Genomic DNA, 20,735 nt, shown 5'->3' with positions numbered 1-20,735 from the left:
CCACTAAACTGCAGCAACATCCTGAAATTCTCTTACGCATGTTCTGTAGGTGATAACCTGGATGCAACAGTGCCTTTTAGAGTCTAGCTAAATGTGTCACTGATTTGTTATGGAAATCCCTGGAGAGTTGAAGCTTTCCTACCAAAGCTGTGGTAGACCATCCAAATTCAGGTTTCACTTACCCAGTAAATCTGCTACACTTCTGTAAAGCGCCTTCTCTTTTTTGCTCCATAGCAACTGTGGCAATCTAAGCAGCATAATTTATTAAATCAACTCTGTTTTGAGAAAAATACAGTTCACTCGTTCTTCTCATTACTACTGTTCAAATTTAGCCTCAATTAGTGACCTCTCAATTTGCTGAGATTAGTTCTGCCTGTGTAGAAATGTGACTAGCTATGAAGGCATCTGCAGTGAGCCTTACATTTCTTCTACTTAATGTATTACACAATTAGATATCACTTGTTGCTTTTCTATGAAGGAGTAAATAAAATACCCTTGTTAGCTGCAAACACCCAGTCTCTCCTTTCCCAGGAAAGCTCAGTTTCTGAATGCTTTGGACAACCGTATTACAAAAATGAGGGAGAGTAGCGCAATAATGGTACTGTTCTACCATTGCATAGGACTTCCTGATTTCTGTCTCTCAACATAACATCACAGATATTTGTAAGCCACCCCTTTGAAAAACACAGCAAGGCAGACCCACAAAATGAGTAAAGGTATATTATTATAACTATTTTACGCGGGTGAAACTAGGCACACAGACCAGATGCCCAAGACTAGTAAACAGAGTAATTGAACTGGAAACAAACCCCAGAGGTTCAAATTTCCAATCTGTGCTCTAGTTACAAGACTTATCCCTGTGATCATCCTCCTCCTCATACTGGAAAGCCTGGAAAAGCCTATTGAATGGGTATCATCGCTTTTTATGCTAGGATTCAGCAGTTGTTTTAGCCACATTTGAAAGGAATGAGTCAGGAATGTGAGAGGAAACCACTTCCCACATACACACATTACTGTATGTATGGATGAAATACATTTCCTCTACTATGAAGTTGCTGAATGAGAAAATAAAGTAGTGCAGCTGACTGGCACTTTAGTGGCTGTACTTCAACCCCGATAATGAAAAGCCAACGGCCTCGGGAGGCCGGTTTGGATAATGCATTTCATGGAAAAGCTGGTGAAGTCACTTGCATTCTTATAAAGAATGACTAGAGAAGGTCAAAGTGAAGAAAATATACCGATACTAAACCCTGGTAAATTAGAGACCAGGTTCCTTAGTGAAACCTGGCCTGACTGAAACCACAGCAGAAAATCTGGCTTTAAGATGTGAGCTATGATACAGTAATGAAGATGCCTCCCTCTGTGCTTCAGACAGTTTTTGTAGCAACTGGTGTTCAGGAATCAGAGATAATGGTAATGGCTTGTGCCTGCAGTCATTACAGCTACGGCACGCACGGTATGCAAGGTATTTAATGTAAAACTTGTCAGCATTACACAGTGAGACAGCAGCGAGACAAAGTAGAATGCAGGTCACCTGCTCTCCAACCCTGGCTGTTGGCGACATCGCAGAGCAGGCAGCTCTTATTTGCAATGAAAGTGAACCACAGAACTTGGGTTGAGGCTGCTAGAACTTACTCAAAGATGAGCGTCCTCAAGTCCAGGGAGCTGCTATGGTCTTACTTCCATCCTTCAAAGCTGATGTGTTGCTGGAGCGATAGGCTTCTCAGAAGTCTGGAGCCTGGTTGAACACCCTGAGTGGCTGTTCCCATCTTCTGGGGAACTGAAGGGGAAAAGGAGGAGCGTAAGGGCTGGTCAGACAAGGGGGCTGAGGCAGATATGGGGTTAGGGTAAGAGAGACAGACTTGCAGAAAGCTTTCAAGAGGACTCTGAGCTTCTGAGGGGAGTGCTACAGCCAGCCAAAAATTTGAGAAGAAAGGAGACCTAGACGAGGACTAAAAGATTTCCCAGTTGTTCCTTAGCTCAGCAAGGATTTTAAGGTTCTTTTTGACTTGAAGCCTGGAATAGTTTCGTGTATTTAAAGACCAGCACTTTTTTGAAGTGCTTTGATGAGCTATGCAGAAGACAGAGTTGCCAGGTATGTGTTAAAAAAAGGGATCTTACTGCTGTCAGTAAAGAACCTCTAAAATAATGTTATACATATGTATATAAACCACATACATCCTGGAACATACATCCTGGAATACTTAAGTGTTTGGAACACTTTTTGTTTGAAGGCAATTTCTTATGGCGAGGCAGGCCAGCCTGTCAGGAGCCACAGCTCTGCACCATGCTGGTTCTCTCTGCTCTGGCAGCCCAAACACGTAGCCCCAGCGTGGCCTTCACTGTAGCTGCAATCATAGGTTATTAGTAAATCATTCCATCAGACACCCAGGCAGGGCAGTAAACACAGAGGAGACATTCACCAAGAAAAGAATGTGTATTTCCACATACATTCGATGTGTATTTTAGCCATTTTCCAATATTTCCTTTGCTTTCAACCTCTACATGTCAAATGATAGTAAATTGCAAATGTACTAGTTCCAGCTGAGCACAACTGGGGGTGAAATAGCTTTTCTTTGAAGCTGAAGCTAGAGTCCACTTGAAAAGCTGTAGGGAGAGCCACAGAAATCTGCGAAAGAGTAACTGAAAATCTGACCTGGTGATTCAAAGCATTGTGATTCATGGAACAAATTTTCAGAGGTGCTACATAATCCATTAGGAGAGCAGCTCGTGAAAGAGACCATCACTGTAGCTAAGAGAGCAATTATGAGGTAAACGGTGTATTAAAAGAATGTCACTTTTTTCCAGATTGGCAGAAAAACAATATATGAATGTGTTTTAACATTAAAAATACATATATTATTCTAGCACTTGTTTCCATTGTTTTTCAGGTCATCAAGGATCTCATTACACATTTCAAGTACAGGAAAAAATGTAAGATAATGATCCAGGGCCAAATCCTTTTACATCTGAACCCTCCCCTGTGAAGAGTTGGGGAGGGTCATTCCAGCTCACCTTGGCTCTGCTGCCTGTCGTAACATTCTGGGAGCGCCCACCTCTTACCTCTGTTGCCAGTCCCTTGGTTTTGATGTTCCCTCAGCCTCTTACCTGGATCATATTTGCTAGTAGCGGAGCTCACAGCTCTGTGTGCACCATGACAATTTTCTGTTGGCAAATCAAGGCTTCCCGAGTGGCATAATACGGCTGGAACATGATACAGAAACTGCCCTATAAATTTCAATATTGCACACATACAAATGTACGTTTTTGCCTGGCATGGGCAGGGGCTGAGCCACAGGCGGCTGCAGTACTGGTATGTGAGGGCGGGTAGTCAGATGCGTATGCAGGCAGTTCCTGTGACCACATATATGAAAACAGAGATGAGAGCGCTACAGGGATCCTTATGAAATCAGTTATACTTGGACAATTTCAAATTAAAACATTAGCTGGGGATAAAAATGTAGAGCTTCAATTAGCTTTTTATAGCATTTAATTTTTTGCTTTACTCCCGGGGTGCCACGTGACCAGCTACCTCTCCAACATTTTTCTTCATATTTGGCAACTAGTGATGTACTTCGATGTTTCAAGCGACATCAAAGGGTATGCCTTTGCTTAACAATCCCCCATTCATTTAAATAGTCGGTAGCTTGCCAGCACTGCTTTGTTTGCATTTTAGAATTATGGATGATGTCAAGACAGCCTTGATTAAATGTTCAGCTAACTAAGGCTCAGAGGGAAAGGGGCGAAGTAAACTATGATTTCAGTGAAACTCAAAAGCCTGGAGAATGTGCATTCTGTAATTTTATTTTTTTTTTTCATCAGGATTTGTAATAGAAGAAATTAAGACTCTTAAGGACTTTCCCAGAAATTTGAGACTAGCCATGGATGTATCAGACATGCAGTACTCATATACTCTCAGAAGGATTTTGGCCGAGATCTCAATAAGCATGTTTTCTGCTTCTTCCTTCCTTCCTCAGTCAAGCTCTCTTTTTCCAAGTATTGGTTTAGAAATTATAGTTGCCCCAAGGGCAAACCATGAACTACCTTGGGGCCCACACAAAATCAAGAAGTTAGTGCCCCCGTTCTAGATATTTAATCCAGAAGAAAACAATTCCCTGCCTGGTATGTAGTGCTAGACATTCCGACCTGGGCAGAGACAGAGACACGGACACACACGAGTCCCCACTAACAGTCAGACCCTGGGGGCAGTGGGGAGCTCAGTGCTTGGTGCATGCTAGGGCAGGCCCCTTGCCAGGGGAGCACGGAATAAAACCTGTTGACTGCCCACTACAGCTCGAACTAGCTGATTGCAAAGCCAGTATATAAAACATATGCAATTACTCTCTTCAGTTATCAAAACAGACCTCAGAGTACGTACGTCCTTTCCATCCAGCTTATTAAGTATCAACCTAAAAAGCAAAACGTACGAAGAGGGAAAGAAACAGCCAGCTCACTACTGGAATAAAAGTTTAATAGCAGAGTCTCAGCTGTGTTATACATTTTCAAATATAACTAATGAAAGCCTGCAAGTCTCCCTTCTCTCCTTGAAATATTCCAAGCAGACTGACTTTCAGAGAGTGAAATCCAGTAGATTAATTCAGGCTTTAAACCACAAGAGGATTTGAATTGTCAGGAATAGACCTCAGAGCAGAGACCAAAGACAAAAAGTACCCTTAAAAAAATTCATCCTTAAAACAAAAAAGGTGAAAGAAGCAAAATTGGTAGATGTAGTTGCAGAATTTGGAGTTTCACAAGGAAACACTTAACTGATGCTCAAGAGCATTGCTTCCAGCTGCCTTGAGAGCTCTGTAGAGACATTAGAACAAGATTACCTTGACTTTGCGGTAACAATGAAAGTTAAAAAAAAAGTTGCCAATATTGGATGGTTAATTGGAAGAACTTTCTACTGATTTTGTTTAAAAACACATTAAAGCAGAGTTTGCCTCCTTGATTTTATACCTACAACTGCATTTAGCGACCAAGGTGGTTAAGACTTTAGGAACTGGTTGCTGGTTTGTACCACTGAAGTTCATGCTTGTTGCAACTCCATTCTAGACAGAGGATGACCGACATGTGAACAAAGGAAATAAAAAAGAATGGATGATATAGAAATGATACAAGCACAGGAGTATGTCTTTAGGCTGTGAAACAAAGGGAGACAAGGGATTAGCTGTAAGGCTCACAGGTTTACTCCTTCACTACATGCTTTCCTTAGTTTCCCCTCCACCAGCTCCCTTATTGTCTGAGCAGTCCTCAGTGTCCTGCTATAGCTATCAAGTAAACTTTAGTGACCTTCCTGCTAATTGTTTTTATATGACAGATTAATTTTCCCACTGGATATTTTAGAGAATAGTACATGAATCAGAAAAGTCAGAATCGGCAAAGGGCTTCTGGGTTATCCTCTCTGTCTCTCTCTGCCGTAAGAATTACAGGCAAAAAAACCCCCAAAACCCAACAAAAACAACAGCTGGCATTTTTTCAGCCTAAAACACGATTGAAAAGGAAAATGGGGATGCTTTGAAGTGCAGATCCTGCAAGTGACTATGGAAGAACTAAGTGACAGATTCTCTCATTTCTTTGCCCATTATTTCCTTCCAGTTTTGTCACTGCTTTTGTAGCCATCAAAGCAACTTCTTGATGACAATGATAATTTTTGTTCTGTTTCATCGTTTACTCTTAGTGTTTGCCTCTGACATTCACTCTGCAGTGCAGCGTACTACCATTTGCAGTTGTGGCCCAAGAGCACAATGGAGCTTTCCAGTTCTCTTGTCCATGCTGCCCAGGCAGTGGCAGGGAGATACACTACAAGTTAGGCACCAGAGAACCGACGAATAGTTATTGGTAATTCAAACGGGATAGCAGTACTGATAACAACTTTCTCTCTAGCCTCCTGTCTTCAAGCCTTATAAAAGCTAACACTGCCTTAAGAAACACCGAATTAATTCTCTTCCCTGTGATTATAGCCAATTCTGTTGGTAGAGAATTTACTTTATGCTACCTCAATAAAGCCACTTCTATAAAAACAGCTACTGTTACATAAACATTTATCAATTCGCACACCTATCCTTTTTCCCTGTAGCTGCAGAGCTGATACGCAGATAACGCTGGTCTCATTTATTGTTTTTTATTTTAAATTCCCTTCCCCATCTCTCAAAGCAAGAGGGATTTCTAACTGAGCTTTAAGGCTCTGGTCACACCAGACCTTGTAACTGATAGGATCTATGTGAAAATTTAGGATTCTTCTTGTCCTGGTTACACACTGCCTACTACCTCTGCTGAAAGGCTCACTTGTGACTTGTTGCCAAAAGACTACTTTTCTACTAGCACAGGCTCAGCTTGGTTGGCAAAGATGGGAACTGTCCTGCCTGTGGGTTAGATAAAGTTTGCAGTAGCTGGTGTACCTGGGTAATGAACCTTGGCTAATGTTTTTTGTTTTGTTTTGTTTTTTTTAAAAACAAGCAAAGGCTCTTCTCTGTTTTCCTTCTGTATCAGTTAAGTACAGCCTGGCCTTTTGGTACAGCTGGACTGGTTTTCGTCAGCTGACTTAACATATTTCTTAGCCTCTTGGTAGCTTAGTAGAACCAGGCGAGGAAAACAGCAAAGGAGGGATTTCCCTGGCTAGAGCTTTCCTCCATATGTCATGCTGTGCAGTGAAATGAGCCCCGGGCTGCCACTGTGCCTGTGAGGCAAAGGCTCCCAGAAGCCCAGGCTGCACCCAGCACTGGAGCTTGCACAGCCAGATGGAAGGCGAAGAGACACACACAAATGCTGGGCGACCTCGACTTTCAATCGCAGAAGTCCCGAGCACCAGTAATAGCAAAGTAAGCATCATCTGAGAAGCACAGCTCAAAGGCAGTTCTGTCCTAAAGCATGTGTTGCTGGCTCCTCTCTGTGGGGCTCAGTTGTCATCCAGAGGCAATGCAGCATTTGTCTCTCCAAATTTTTCCATTTCTGCAGAATCTGGAAGCACTGAGAGTCACTGAACTTCTATTGGTCCACTAAATCCGGGGGAGGAGGGATAAGATCCCGCGGGTTCAGCCTAGCAACAAGACAAACATCATAGCTGTCGTGCATGAGGACGTCGATGGCCACCACGTTCCACTGGTTCTCCCATGTATCCAGTTCGAGGATCTCTTTGGTGATAACTTCGTGACGAGCTGAAAAACAGAAGCAACGACAGCAGGCATCAGGAGTCAAGTCAAGTCAAACAGGATCAAAGAGGTTTGTGCAGTTATTATGACCCTTCTGTAAGGCAGCGATGAAAAGGTAATTTCTGTGGCACTAACGGCTACCCTGTTCGAAAAGCATGCGAGTTGTCAACGTATAACAAATGAAATAGTGCAGATGGAGAGCTGCACAGTGTATTCAGTCCGCGCAGTCTGGGCTCCAGGTGCAGCTGCAGGGACAAAAGCATCAAGTGTTCCATCTTGGTATGAGTATGCAGGTGGCATTTCACTGTGCAATCAATTGTCAGATGTTCATCTTTCAGAGGCAGAGCATTGCCTATTGTTAATGAGCGTGCCTACACGCAGTATGTTGTCTTTTCTTTGGCCTGATGAAAATGCGGTCCTCAGGCTCCTGGAAGCACTCCAGTGCCATGGCTTTTCCTGGGTGCAAAGTCTGGACATCCTGTAATTTGGGGAGAAAGACAGAAAGAAACCTCTAGGGCTTAATATGTACTTTAGCTGTTCTGAAGTGCTGAGGAATTTGTCATGAGCAGTCAGGTTAGAAGAAAGCTATTAAATCACAGCCAGTCTCAAGACAAGAAGCTTTTTACTGAGATTAACAAAAAATGTAAGAATCACCACGCAGCAGAGAACCATAGTTGTCAACAGCAGAGCTATATTAAATTTCCTACAAGGACACAAAACCTTTCTTTGCTAACTTAAGTACTGCATTCTCCAGCAATTGTGACTAAAAGCCAACTTCTCTCCTAAAATATAAAGTGTCTTTCATGTCTGCTCACTTTTTTGTCTTAAAGTTGCTTTCTCGCAGCAAGTAACCATAGTCTAAACTTTTCTTACTTTGAGCTGAGGACATGCACGTTCTTTGCTGTCAGCTTCCTCCTGATGAATTGCCGGATAAATGTATTAGGAGCCAGTTCTCAGAGATTTCCAAGCACAGACACATCACTGGTGCCAGGGTAAGAACCATCATAGCAAGACATGTTAAATACTCAACACTATTTTATTGTGTCTTAAAAGAATGGTGAGAGGCTAAACTTACAGGGTCCAGGCTGAGGTCGCTATTCAGCTATCCCTTCTAGAAAGCCTTTTTTTCTAAGGGCGGTGGTGGTGGAAATAATCAAGCCAACAACAACAACCAACCCTATCCTTCACATCTATTGACTGCATCTCATCGCTCGGACACTGCCCTTCTGAGGAACTGACAGCAAAGGATTGAAGAAAGGGGAAAGTGAAATACAGAAGAGCATACAGAGGTGTATATTGCTTCTCATGTTGGAAACACAGAGCACATATTCCTCCAGAGAACAGCAACCCTGGGGGTTTACTAACCCCAAGATAGTTCAGTCATGGGTTAGGTTCCATGCAAAATTGGTGTTGCTATTATGATGATGTAGTGTCATGGGATTTAAAATACCCCTAGGGCTCCTCTACAAGTAGCTTCGGGATGTGGGGAAGTCAGATGGAAACAAGACTTCTTCCTCTCCCACGATCAGTTTCCTTGCTGAGCTGATTCAGAGCAGTGCTCTTTACTGCAGGTCCTGCACATACACGGGAGTTGGGGACGTCTCAGCTTTATGGAAATCTCTGCACGTTTTTGCCATGTTTATCTAAGGAAGCCACTCACCATCTCTGTCCCCCCTCCCACCTGACAAAGGGGTGCTGCGCAGTGTTTCTACCCCACAGTCCACAGCCCGTACTCATTTTCCCCTCAGTTGTGTCACAATTGATTGTGGCGTAATTTTTGTTGGTCCGAATCCAGACCTCTGGGACTTTTAGAGATCTCTAGGAGCTCACTTGAGTAAAATGTGGGCAAGATTTCAGGATTTAGCCTCATCTGAATAGTCCTTGTTCTGCTGCTCACAGAAAGAGAAATAGTCACGATGGTTTGCTTATTGAACCTGGATATTAAAGGAGAATAATAACAATAATAATACACAGGAAGGCTGTACCCATCCAAGAGAGAAGACAGCAAACTGCTAAAAAACCCAGTTATATGTGAAGAAAGAAGGCATGAGTGACAGACTGCAAGCAAATAACTTGCCAGTACCAGCAAAAAGAGCTCATTTCTCTATAACCCTGCAAGAGTGAACAGGTTTTTCCTAAGAGGCAAATACAGAGCTGCAAACAGACCTAAGCTGTGACATGGGAGGCTCCAGTCCTTGTATTTATTATTAGATCATCCCCTTTATGCAATAAATTTTTATGCCTGGATTTTCTTTGGCATGGATGATGACACAAATGAGACAATCAGAGGAAAAAAATCAGACACTGGAACTGAGATACTCTGTGGGTGATTGCAACACTTCAGGAAAAAAAAAAAATCATAATTAAAACATCAAAGGCAGATTCAGCAACCCTTCCTTGCAAGCCTTGCTGTGCTTTTTCCTGGCCCTGGTGACTCACAACCTTTAGTGTCCCTTGCTTCCCTTTTCTGTGGGATGTTGTAACTGGTTTTGTTCCACTCTACAAATTCTGCTTTCCAGTCCATGAGTGTTAGTTAACTCTTAACCCTTGGGAGATAAAGAGAGTATGTTGTTGGAATAAGGGAAGCAATCATTTCTCTGGTCTTATCTTGCTTAATATGGAAGGAAGCAGCACCCTTTGGATGAGAAAGTTCATGTGAGGAAAAGCACAGCTCAAAATACAGTCATAGCTCAGAAAAAAAGTTACATCTCCCCTTTCTTTTTAAAATAGAAACAAGTGAAAACACCTCAACTCTTAAGCTTTTTTTTTTTTTTTTAATTTTTCTTGGTTAAGACAACAGAAAAGGTAATGTTTTTCACAGAGAATAGCACTTTTGATTACAGGGTATAATCTGTAATGCTGGATTTGGGCTTTAATCCCAATAAACAGTTTTAAGGTTGAAGGTGCAGATAAATTCCAGATTCTGCCTCATTGGTTCCCCTTATTTAATTGCAATTTTTTTTTTTTAAGGCAATATCTTAGCAGCCAATTTTGCTTACAGGAGAAGAATGTGATGTCTAAAAAAAGCAAAAAGCAACTGGCTGTATTACACAGATTACCTGCTTAAAAAGCCACCCCACAGAACTCCCTGTCATACATAGCATTATTCTGCATCACTTACCAGACAACCACCTTACCTAATGAAAGGATTTCACTCCTTTCCAAATGATTTCATTTATTCCACTAAATGAGGCAGTAATTTTCTGCACATTCTTGTTTAACCGTGAGAAGGTTTAGGAAACTTTTTTTACACTATGTTTTTCTGCATAGGAGTTAAACCACTTTATTCAGGTAGTACAAACCTAACCCTAATGCAGATCTTTTTCCAGCAGTAAAACAGTGTTTATAGCAGTATGGTGTATTCTTATTCAGGAAAGGAAAAAGGCTAAACCAGCCCAGGGAACATTAATTCCAGCATAAATTTATCCCCACGAGAAACTGTGGTATGTTAAAAGGAAGTCAGAGCTCTTTCGGTATAGTTACGTGTGCCTTTTTGATGTACAACTGCGGGCTGAAGGGTAACACTGAGCCTACAAACTTATCTTTTCCCACTGAAAGAACTTGAGTTATACCGGAAAACGTTTAGTTTATAAATGCTAAAATTGTATTTCATATATGCAAGTATAGTAGTATGACAGCAAAATGAGTTTAATCTTTAAATTTTTTTATATTCTGGTCTGTAAAGAAAACGCTTCCCCGCAAAATTTTTCATATGAAATTTTTCTTTGCATGTGCAGAAAAACCAACGAAAATATTAATGTTCAGTAATGATTGCCTGCACTCCATATACACAATCATGCTTCCTCTTTAAAAGGTTTATGATTCAGGCACTAAATATGGCCAGACTTCATCTCATGCTGTAAGTTTTCTCATGTCATTTGATTTAGGATTCACCATAAATCAGGATAAACCATTCTTGGAAAAACCCCCAGTATGACTGCAGGCAACATAAATATTTTATCTGCTTTTTTGTCTCTTTTTTTTTTTTTTTTTTTTTAACTGCATTCCGTTTGTGATTTGGAGGTTGGGGGAAGGAACAACTTTCCATGTGAATATAATATTTATTACCACTTTTGATTTTTTTGACCTTGCTTTCTCTTTCCTATTTGGAACTGAACATTCAGATACAATTAGATTTGGGTTTGGGAGGGTTGAAGAGAGGCAGATGTAGAATTAAGCAACATGCTTAACAGGTAGAAAATCTATAGGTCATCCAGGACTATTAACCATGCAGCTATTATGTTTGTAAGCCAATACAAATAAACTCAGTCTATTGTAGCCTGGTTAGCATCCAGAGCATTGAACTAAAAAAGAAATTTGTGCTGAATTTTAGTTCACTGGAGTTGAATCTACGGCAAGTTTCCTGAAATGGGGTTAATATTTCATTATTTTGTATCAGCCCATTGACATCACCTGATAAGTTTGCCCCCATCTTACGAATGAGGGAACAGAGTTACAGAGGTAGTGAGAGCGTGTGCCAAGTCGTGAGTTCTGATGCCTCCGCATCAGTGCGGGGCAGAGAGACCCAGAGTAGTTTTGGACAAGCTCACCTGCCTGCCAGCTGCGGTGCAGCTACCGTGACATACTGTTACACTGCCAGCAGCACCCGAGCAAGCGTATCCAGAGCAGGGACACGCGCCTCAGCACAGAACCACACTGAGCAGTTGAAGGCAGCCTGTGTCACACCTCCCCTCGCCCTTGAGCTCTGTGCCCTGGGACATCCTCACACAGGCTACTTGCCTGAGCTCCTGCTGATGTCCATTCCGAGGCTGTCACAGCACCTTTTCCTTTCCAGTTTGCAGTTTCCTAATGTGCTCTGTGCTCTATCTTCTTTCACCATAAATCAATTTATAGAAGACATCAAACCTGTAGTGATTAAAGTGTTAATTTCCTACTCTGCTCTTTCCATGGAAAAAAGCACTTGAACATCACAAAGTGCTTGCCAGCTCCCCAGCAGTCCCCCAAACATTTACTCAGGTGTTTCACTGGTTTCCCCTGTTCTCGTCACCTATCCACCACCCCAAAGCTGCCTTGAAGCAGTTCAGCCTCCAGTGCTGGTTTGTACCTGGTTTTGCATGCCGTTAGCTGTTGTACCAGAGACCAGAGGATGATTTTAAACATATGGGACTAGCCTCTGCTACTTATCTTCCTGGCCACTAATAGCTGCTTTCATAATTACGTGATGTGGAGTTAGGTGACTTGGGAATTCACGTTTGTGTTGCAATGGGATAAAAGTGCATTTAGATCATTACCACCAGATGTCCTGGCTCCTCATTTGCAGTAGAAAAAAGAATAAGTTCATCAAGTCGGTGGCCTTCAATCCCATTTGCGTATGTGAGCTGCCCCCTAACTCCACCAGCCTTGCTAGCGTAACACAGCCAACACCCCTTGTGGGGTCAAGTACATCCATCATCTATGCCTGTGGGCAGGAGCAGGCAGAGAATACACAGGAGAGGGAACTTGGCTTGGCTGTTTAACATGCTGGCCAGCCTTCGTGACGTTAAGTATCAAAGCAGTGTATCCCACCAGACACAGCAAAAGCTGGGAGGCAGGTTGGGGCTTGAATTTACAACTGTGGCAGCTTACTGTTTTCAGAGCACCTGCGTGGAGTAAGGTAAGATATTCGCTCTCATAGACAGGACCTCTATCCTCTTGCTCTGCTGTGTAATTCATCAGGACCATAGTTTCATGAGCCACCCATTCCCTCACAAATCAATATATATTTAAAATATGTCTGTAATATAAAGAATGGGATAGTCTACAGGAAGAAACTTCTAAATCAGTTGCTTCAACTGTTTTTCTTGGGATTGATCCAGCTACTTCAGCTTTTAAAACCTTTCCAGATTTTGCCTGTTGTTCATAGGCAAGGCCTCTTTCAGACACTAATCTTACAAGTGCTGGTCCTGCTTGCGCTGCCAGCGATGGCAGGATCACAGCTTACAGCGGCAGCAGGAGCAGTGCTCTCGAAGTCAAGGCGCCATTCGTATGAGTGAAAACTGCAAGATCAGAATAAGAATTACTGGTCTCAGACCATCCTGTGAATCTGTTTCTAAATGCCTTACAATGGGTTAATACATTATTAATAGAGGATATAAAGCGTGTTTAGACTGTATGCATGACAGGCAGTTATGAACACAATAGAAGATGTCATACATGGCTACAAGCCATGTTTCTAAACAACCTATTGACCTCTTCAGCAATTAATTAAAATGCATTAAAATATCTATTAATCATTCATTAACCCTTTATAAACTATAAATGAGGCTTAGCAAGAAGCAGGACTGAATTACTAACACCGGGCTGTCAGAGACTGGGTCAAATTTAGATCTGAAATGAGCAGGTGCTGCTGCCCAGCAATTCCCCTGACCTGTGCTGGCCTTATTTACGGTGGTGAGTTTCTAGCTAACGAGCAGGGGGCAAACGAGCAGCCCTCCCCGGGAAGGCAGCAAGCTGAGGGGGTGTCTCCCACCCACCAGTCCCCGGCAGCAGCCTGGCAGCTCACACCGGTGCTGGGGAAGAATTAGGCAAAAGGTCAAACAGCATCTTTCGGGGTGGACTCGGCATGCAGGCTGGAGAGATGCGGCAGTGCCTGCGGCACGGTGGGCGGCCAAGAGCAGATTTCTATGCTGAACAAAACGCAGGGAACCTGAATCCCTTCCATTGGTGGGAATATTTATTCAAATGGTAACAACTGTGGGCAGGAGAACTTTAATTATTCATCGCTGCCCAGTAAATTCGAACTGAGGGAAACAAACAGTGCTGCAGATAGGCAGCCTGGGGTTTGCCCCTCTGCTTTATTTAGCTGGGAACATGGGAAGGTGCTGGAGAAACAGGTTTTGTTCCTGTCCCTCAACCCCCAAACTTCACAAGTGCAGTATTTACTGTGCCAGACTCCTTAATATGTCTAAATTTAATTTGATTCCAGTAATGTTCCATAACCACTATAATAAAAAAACAAGCACTAGAACGATTCTCCATCTAAATCACATAATGGAGGAGACTAGGGGGAATGGCCTTTATGGGAGATTAGTCAAAATAAATAACTATTAAGCTAGTCCACTGTCAGGAGAGGATGGCGTGCAGATACAAACTCATTAGCTCAGCTGGAATACAGTAATTACTACACAGTTCTGCACTGCAGCAAGCAGCGCCACTTCTATTCCAATGTATGGTTTGCAATTTATGTAAATGAGGAAGAAGAGGCCAGAAAATGAATCTAGGGTAAGTATATGTCTTTTTTTTTTTTTTTTTTTTTTTTTTTGTAGAATCAAAATTACACAGCTAGCAGGACTCAGTGTCACTATTGCCTATCTTGGCTAACAGTTGCAAATACAAAATTGCAATTGCGGCATGCCCAGTTCATAGATAATTATTCCCTTTCCCCTTCCTCTGACTGTAACACCACTTAAGTAAAAAATTAATTTCTACTTGATATTAGTAAATAAATAACAGAACTGGGTTGATCAGCACTGGTCCCGCACATCATGCTAAACACATTATAGTATTTTTCAACATACATGGTTGGGAAGCAGTACATTTATCTTCTCTGCTATCATCTACATTGGAGGGACACAGCAAAACTGCTAATTCAGAGAAAGTTCCATGTCAAGTCCATTAGCTGATGAAATCATAAGACCTTTTAAGTGATATGTACTGCTAATAGCAGACCCATTAACATTTTATTATTTGCATTGGAGTGGTTGCTCCTTCACTTTGCACATCAGCCCGTCTCACTTGAGTGTGCAGTAAAGGTGGCATTCTAATTAAAATCATAGAATTGTTTAGGTTGGAAAAGTCCTTTAAGATAATTGACTCCAACCAATAATCTTGATAACCTCGCACTGCCAAGCCCACCACTAACCATGTCCCCAGGTGCCACATCTACACGTCTTTTAAATACCTGCAGGGGTGGTGACTCCACCACCTCCCTGGGCAGCCTGTTCCAGTGCTTGACAACCCTTTTGGTGAAGGAATCTTTCCGAATAGCCAATCTAAACCTCCCCTGGTGCAACTCGAGGCCATTTCCTCTCATCCTATCACTTGTTACCTGGGAGAAGAGACGACCACCACTCCATCCCAGCCTCCTTTCAGGCAGTTGCAGAGAGCGATAAGGTCCCCCCTGAGCCTCCTCTCCCGGCTGAACAACCCCAGTTCCCGCAGCAGCTCCTCATACAACTGGTGCTCCAGCCCCTTCCCCAGCTCTGTGGCTCATCTCTGGACACGCTCCAGCCCCTCAGTGTCTGTCTCACAAACCTGAACCCAGGATTCAAGCTGCAGCCTCCCCAGCACTGAGTGCAGGGGGACGGTCACTGCCCTGGTCCTGCTGGCCACACCGTTTCTGATACAAGGCAGCATGCATCAAGTTAAAAAAAAAAAAATCAACTCTGGATTTGAATGTATTAATTCAAGTCTGTGAGACAGGCAGTTGGACCAATGTTTATAACCTGAAACTAAAGCTACAACCCCCAGCCCCCAGAAGCAGGCTACAGGATCTGTATTTGTGCAGCAGTAACGCTAAGACAATGCACACGTGCCTCCGCAAGCTGACAGTGACAGCAGATGACACAGTCCTAGCAAGCAGGCACACGCTCCTGCCTTCATTATTTTCACTGGAAAAAAATATTTATAGTATTTAGAAGCAGTAAAAAAGAAAGGGAACCCAATCCTGCAGGCATTTTATAAGCATGTAATGCTGCATACCTGACGAGCTGCTTACCACCTCCTCTGGTGAGGCATGCTAATGAGGCTGCTTCTGCCATGGTAATAGCTGATGTTAATAGCTGTCAGCCTGCGCAGGTGGCAGGTTTTAGCCCTATGTAAAGGCAAAGGAAATAAAACATGTCAACAAGAACATTGTGCAGTCAGGCTGCAAAGGCTGCTTTAAAATCCATAGTTAGTGGTAAATGCAGCAACATATTTTAATTAGCAGAAAGCTGGCTGGCTACTGTGCATCGAGTCCTTCCGAGTATTCATACTATGGCTAGTGTTCTCACTCTGTGCAGAACTATAAACTAATGGACAAAATGTCTACAACTATCTTAGGGGTGGGTGTCAGGAGGATGGGGCTGGGCTCTTTTCAGTGGTGCCCAGCGACAGGGCAAGGGGCAGCGGGCACAAGCTGAGACACAGGCAGTTCCATCTGACACGAGGAAGAACTTCTTCACTCCGAGGGTGACCGAGCACCGGCACAGGCTGCCCAGGGAGGCTGCGGGGTCTCCTTCTCCGAGACATTCCAATCCTGCCAGGCTGTGACCCTGAGCAGCCTGCTCTGGGTGAACCTGCTCTGGCAGGGGGCTGGACTAGATCAGCTCCAGCGGTCGCTTCCAACCCCAACCATTCTGTGATTCTGTGAAAACTAAATATTTTAAACATTTCTGAATATCTTGATGAATGCTATAGCATTGCTGACGAATGACAGACTACATGAGCTGGATCTGAGAGTCAAGATCAGTGGTTCCTATTTGCCATAATAGTTTTAGTAGAAAATGAGCTAATTCTTATGAACTGCTGGAAAACAGATGAAGTTTCACAAGTCTTGCTAAGAAGGAAACAAATTCAAAACAAGCAGAAGTGATTTTTTTGGGTACTTATCATGATCATAAGAACATACAACTCTGTCAGTTAGTGATACAACACAGAGGTCTCAGAGTGGTTTGTAACATCTAACCACAGACACCAAGCTCCTGTTATGTTAGCTTTAGGTAAGCCAGGTTAGAAACCTTCATATCCTGATCAAGACATGGAGCATTAAGAGATAAGAGAGGTCCTCAGGGTTCTGAATTGCCTTCTGATCTTTCAGAGCAGATTTAAAGCACCAAGGTCCTGAATTTCCCTCTGGAAGTTTCTGTGCCTCTCCATGTGCTGCAGAGAGCCTGGGGTCACCAAGGTCTTAGTGTAGGCACTCCACATAAGTGTCTAAACTTCAGCTAAATTAATCCCCTTTCGTGGCCAGGCTTTGAGCAAGCTTCTAAATTGAGGAAGCCTCAGAAAAGGAAGCCTTACGAGCTTTGTTTACCAATGCAGCTCAACACTCAACAGCATTCCTTGTGGTTCAGAGGAAGCTTTCTCTTGATGAAGCTCGGACAGACTGGAGTGCACTCATACTTCAGAGAGACTGTGCTCTGCATTGCTACTCTCAGCTGGCCAAGCTGACTTCCCTCTGGAGACTCTAAGTAGCTGCAATTTCTCTTCCTCCACTCATGGGGATGTTCTTAGGGCTGCACCATTTGTCCTCCCTTGGAGCAGACAAGGATTCGTGAAAGGCAATATATATGGGATGGGAAACCCACCATCACAAAACTTCAAGTCTCATGTGGGACTCAGAAGAGATAGTAGCTGGCCAGATCTCATCTTTTCATCCTAATTTAAGGCCCTTTGAGCAGTTGACAGCTGCTTTTCAGCTTCATATTTGTGTACAGCATCTCTGGTCTTTAATTAGCCATTTAGGTCAATACCCGTGCTTACAGGGAATGGCACATATGAGTAAAATTAAGATGCAACTATGCCCTTAGTAAGTCAACTTTCATGCTGCTGGACCAAGAGTGGGTTTAAGTGAATGCAAAGGCAAGTTGAGGCTGGGAAGCTGGGGACAGATCTATAGAATAGAGAGTTGGTTGCAACCCCTTATATAGATCAGCTAAGACTTTCCATTGCAGCAGTGATTTTGGCTTAATTTCATTTTTTTTGAGAAGCACACTCACTTTTGAATGTTCACAGCAGCCCTTTAGTGTTCAGCAGGCAGAAAACCCAGAGACTACAGCTGTGCCTCTAGCTTGTTCCAAAAACTCCACTTGGTTGAAACTAAATTACAATGTTTTGTAAAATTGGAATATCCTCTCTTGGTTGCATCCCTCACAAAAACCAAAGTGGCATGCCAAGAAACCCAAAAGACTAAAACCAAACAAGCAAAATCTAAAATAACCCTATCTGCTACTAAAGCAGCAGCAGCACACGCTGTTCTGTGGATATCTTGAAGCTGCCGAGCAGCTCTCATTGTGAAAGAGCAGTGCCGAGCCACGCTCTCCAAGTTCCCATATGACAGTAATAACCCTCTGTCCCTCCACCCTTCACCCCCAAAGAGCAGATCAGGCAAAAGCTCTTCCCAGCACGTGGAGAGGCCAGGGCCAGGGCGAGGGGCCAGCCAGAGAACCCACTGGGGTTCAGCGTATGGACTCCACCCTGCTTTTCCTTGATGGTGGTAGCTACAAGTTGTTGTTATGAAGATTTAGAAATCCCCTTTTCATTAATAACTTGAAAGTCACATTAAGGTGCCTGTCTTTAAGGCACAGCTTCCTCTCAACCCCTCGGACACGTGGATACGTATGATTTACAGTGGACAGTGAAAATCTTATTTTGGCTCCCTTTTTAACAGACATCCTAATATCTAACAGCAGAATCACATACTGTTTCTTCACTGGCATACAAAATGCACGCGTAGGGGGGAAGAATTCATATGGCACAGGTAACTGCAAAACTGGCATTTTCTAACTTTGACTTCTTGTTTTCCAATTTAACAGTTTTAGCGCAGGGGATTTCTATACATAATTATATAGATTGCAATAGTACAGTCAGGAATCAGGACCCCATTGAGCTGGCATTATACATACAAAAGGTGGCCGTCTTGAAATCCACGGGGGGATTTTCAGTCTCTCCTGCTGTTACAAGTCTTTATGCATGACTCAGTGACAGAACATAGTGGTATTGTACAAAGAATGATTTTATGGCTCTGAAGCTACCTTATTCAGAAAATCTCGTACTAATCTGTTAGTCACCTTGAATGAAATTACTTCATTTGCCAGTGCAAATGATCATAGAATCATTTAGGATGGAAAAGACCTTTAAGATCATTGAGCCCAACCATTAACGCAGCACTGCCAAGCCCACCACATCTACATGTCTCTTAGCTGCCTCCAGGGGTGGTGACTCAACTACTTCCCATGATCAGCCTTTTGAGATTTGTACCCACGACCTCTAGGCTTTTCCGTAATACCACTGTAAAAAAGACAAATACCACGGCCCAGTGTCTGCTATGGAAACACAGTGGTGTATCATAACCATAATTGCTCTGAGGTCACAGAACTTCCATCACAGATGACACGAGAACATGCCTGTTGGGGAGCTGTTGTACAACGGTTCTCAGGAAGCAGCTTTGTCAAACAGTAGCAAATGGAGGGAGGAGAAGGCAAGTGGTGAACGAGCTGGTGAAAATCATTGTTCTAAGCCAACGGCACCTTTAGGTTTAGGGTTTGTTATACAAGTAAAAGTCAATGCAACTGGAGTCAGTGTAAGGGGAAGGACACCTCACCCAGGGACACCACGTGCCCGTTCCTGGGCAGCAGTGAGCCTGGCATGGCATTGATCCGCGGTGGGTAATGCATCTGTATTACTACTTTCTCCTAGAAAGGAAATTGGGGTAGCAGCTGTACGTAGCAGAAGAGTTTAAGTGTGCATGTTTTGAGAGTCCTTGCATTTATAATGAAAAAAAAAAAAATGGTTAGCAGTATTGGAGATTTAGATAGAGCTAAGCACAGTTTGAAGGAAGACAACTTAAAAGAAAGGGGCCCAGGATTACTTAAAATCACCAGATCTGGAATTTTAGTCTCTTTGTATCTCCGTTCACTACCTAGAGTACTCATTAAACACACAAGCTTTTTCAACAATGATTATGAAATGCATATAAGTAAACAGGCAGAGCCAGATAGCTTGGCTAAGGACAGATAGATAGTGCCTTAATCTTAAACAAATATGCCCGAGTTCTTTAATGTCCATAACACATTCAGCTCCTGATCCCAGTAACTCTGGAAATAAATCCTGAAAAATTCTACGGAGGCTGTAGATTTGGGCAGGCTTAGCACAGATCGGAAACATCCTTAATTTTTCATGTTTCGTTAAGGAAAAAAGCAAAGGGCAAACAGAACACATTTCATATTGACATTAGGAGCTGGCAGTCCAAAGGGCTGAATCAGCCCTGTGGTTCCAGGGCATGCCAGTGCCACCTGATCGGGGTGGTTGGTCAGCAGGTCAGCCTGTGCACAGTGAAACCGATTTCGGCTACGTAGGGAATGTCAGATTCAGTTTAGTACCTGCTCCACGAAATCCTCCACAGAGGTACAGCTTCCCTTCCACAGAGCCTGCGCTGGTGGAGTTTGTTCGTAAGGAGAGGAGGGGAGAAGGCATGGGAGGGCCATCCCGCCAAAAGTCGCCATCAGGGTTATAGATCTCCACCGCATCAAGACATTTCCGTGTCTGTCCTCTGTCACGGCCAAGGCACCCAATTCCTCCTGCGAAAGATACATAGGTTAAATGTAGCCATCCCAGGTTCTGCCGAAAAATACGTTGCTGGCTGCATTGTTTTTTGTTTATCTGTCCTCATCTTCCTCTATTTTCCATTTTACAGCTCTAGAAGTTTGTTAGAAAGTAAACCGAAAGCAGACGCTGCTGCACGTTATCTACAGACATCGAAGCAAGATCCTTTCTGAAGTCTTGCATCAAAGGAAGGACAAGCAATATGTCCTTGAAATGCAAAGGTATTTTCTTTTGTTTTCTGCCTATATAGTAGAAATTGTCATAATTACTTGTTCTGTG

General features: G+C 43.1%; 2 protein-coding genes across 5 annotated transcripts in view; one reads left to right on the top strand and one right to left on the bottom strand.

Moving 5' to 3' along the window:
• Nucleotides 1-3,835: 3,835 nt before the first annotated feature.
• KBTBD12 (kelch repeat and BTB domain containing 12) overlaps nt 3,836-20,735 on the bottom strand; it is a 35,125-nt gene continuing 18,225 nt past the window's right edge. The window contains exons 4-5 of the mRNA XM_040590866.1: nt 20,234-20,431; nt 3,836-7,157 (exon numbers count right to left, since the gene is read on the bottom strand). Of these exons, the coding sequence (XP_040446800.1) occupies nt 6,988-7,157; nt 20,234-20,431 (368 nt within the window). The 3' untranslated portion in view covers nt 3,836-6,987. The remainder of the gene's footprint in view (nt 7,158-20,233; nt 20,432-20,735) is intronic.
• MGLL (monoglyceride lipase) overlaps nt 20,167-20,735 on the top strand; it is a 107,529-nt gene continuing 106,960 nt past the window's right edge. The window contains exons 1-2 of one of the 4 annotated variants that reach the window (XM_040590860.1): nt 20,167-20,258; nt 20,548-20,677. In XM_040590860.1, coding sequence (XP_040446794.1) covers nt 20,659-20,677 — 19 coding nt within the window. In that variant the 5' untranslated portion in view covers nt 20,167-20,258; nt 20,548-20,658. Of the gene's footprint in view, nt 20,303-20,356; nt 20,456-20,547; nt 20,678-20,735 lie in introns of those variants that run through there. The other 3 variants (XM_040590861.1, XM_040590859.1, XM_040590863.1) reach the window with 3 other exon arrangements.

The sequence above is a fragment of the Falco naumanni genome, chromosome 4, assembly GCF_017639655.2.
Source record: "Falco naumanni isolate bFalNau1 chromosome 4, bFalNau1.pat, whole genome shotgun sequence".
NCBI classification, from domain to species: Eukaryota; Metazoa; Chordata; class Aves; order Falconiformes; family Falconidae; genus Falco; species Falco naumanni.
The sequence above is the reverse complement of the archived record's forward strand: the minus strand, read 5'-3'. Positions and strand labels throughout refer to the sequence as shown.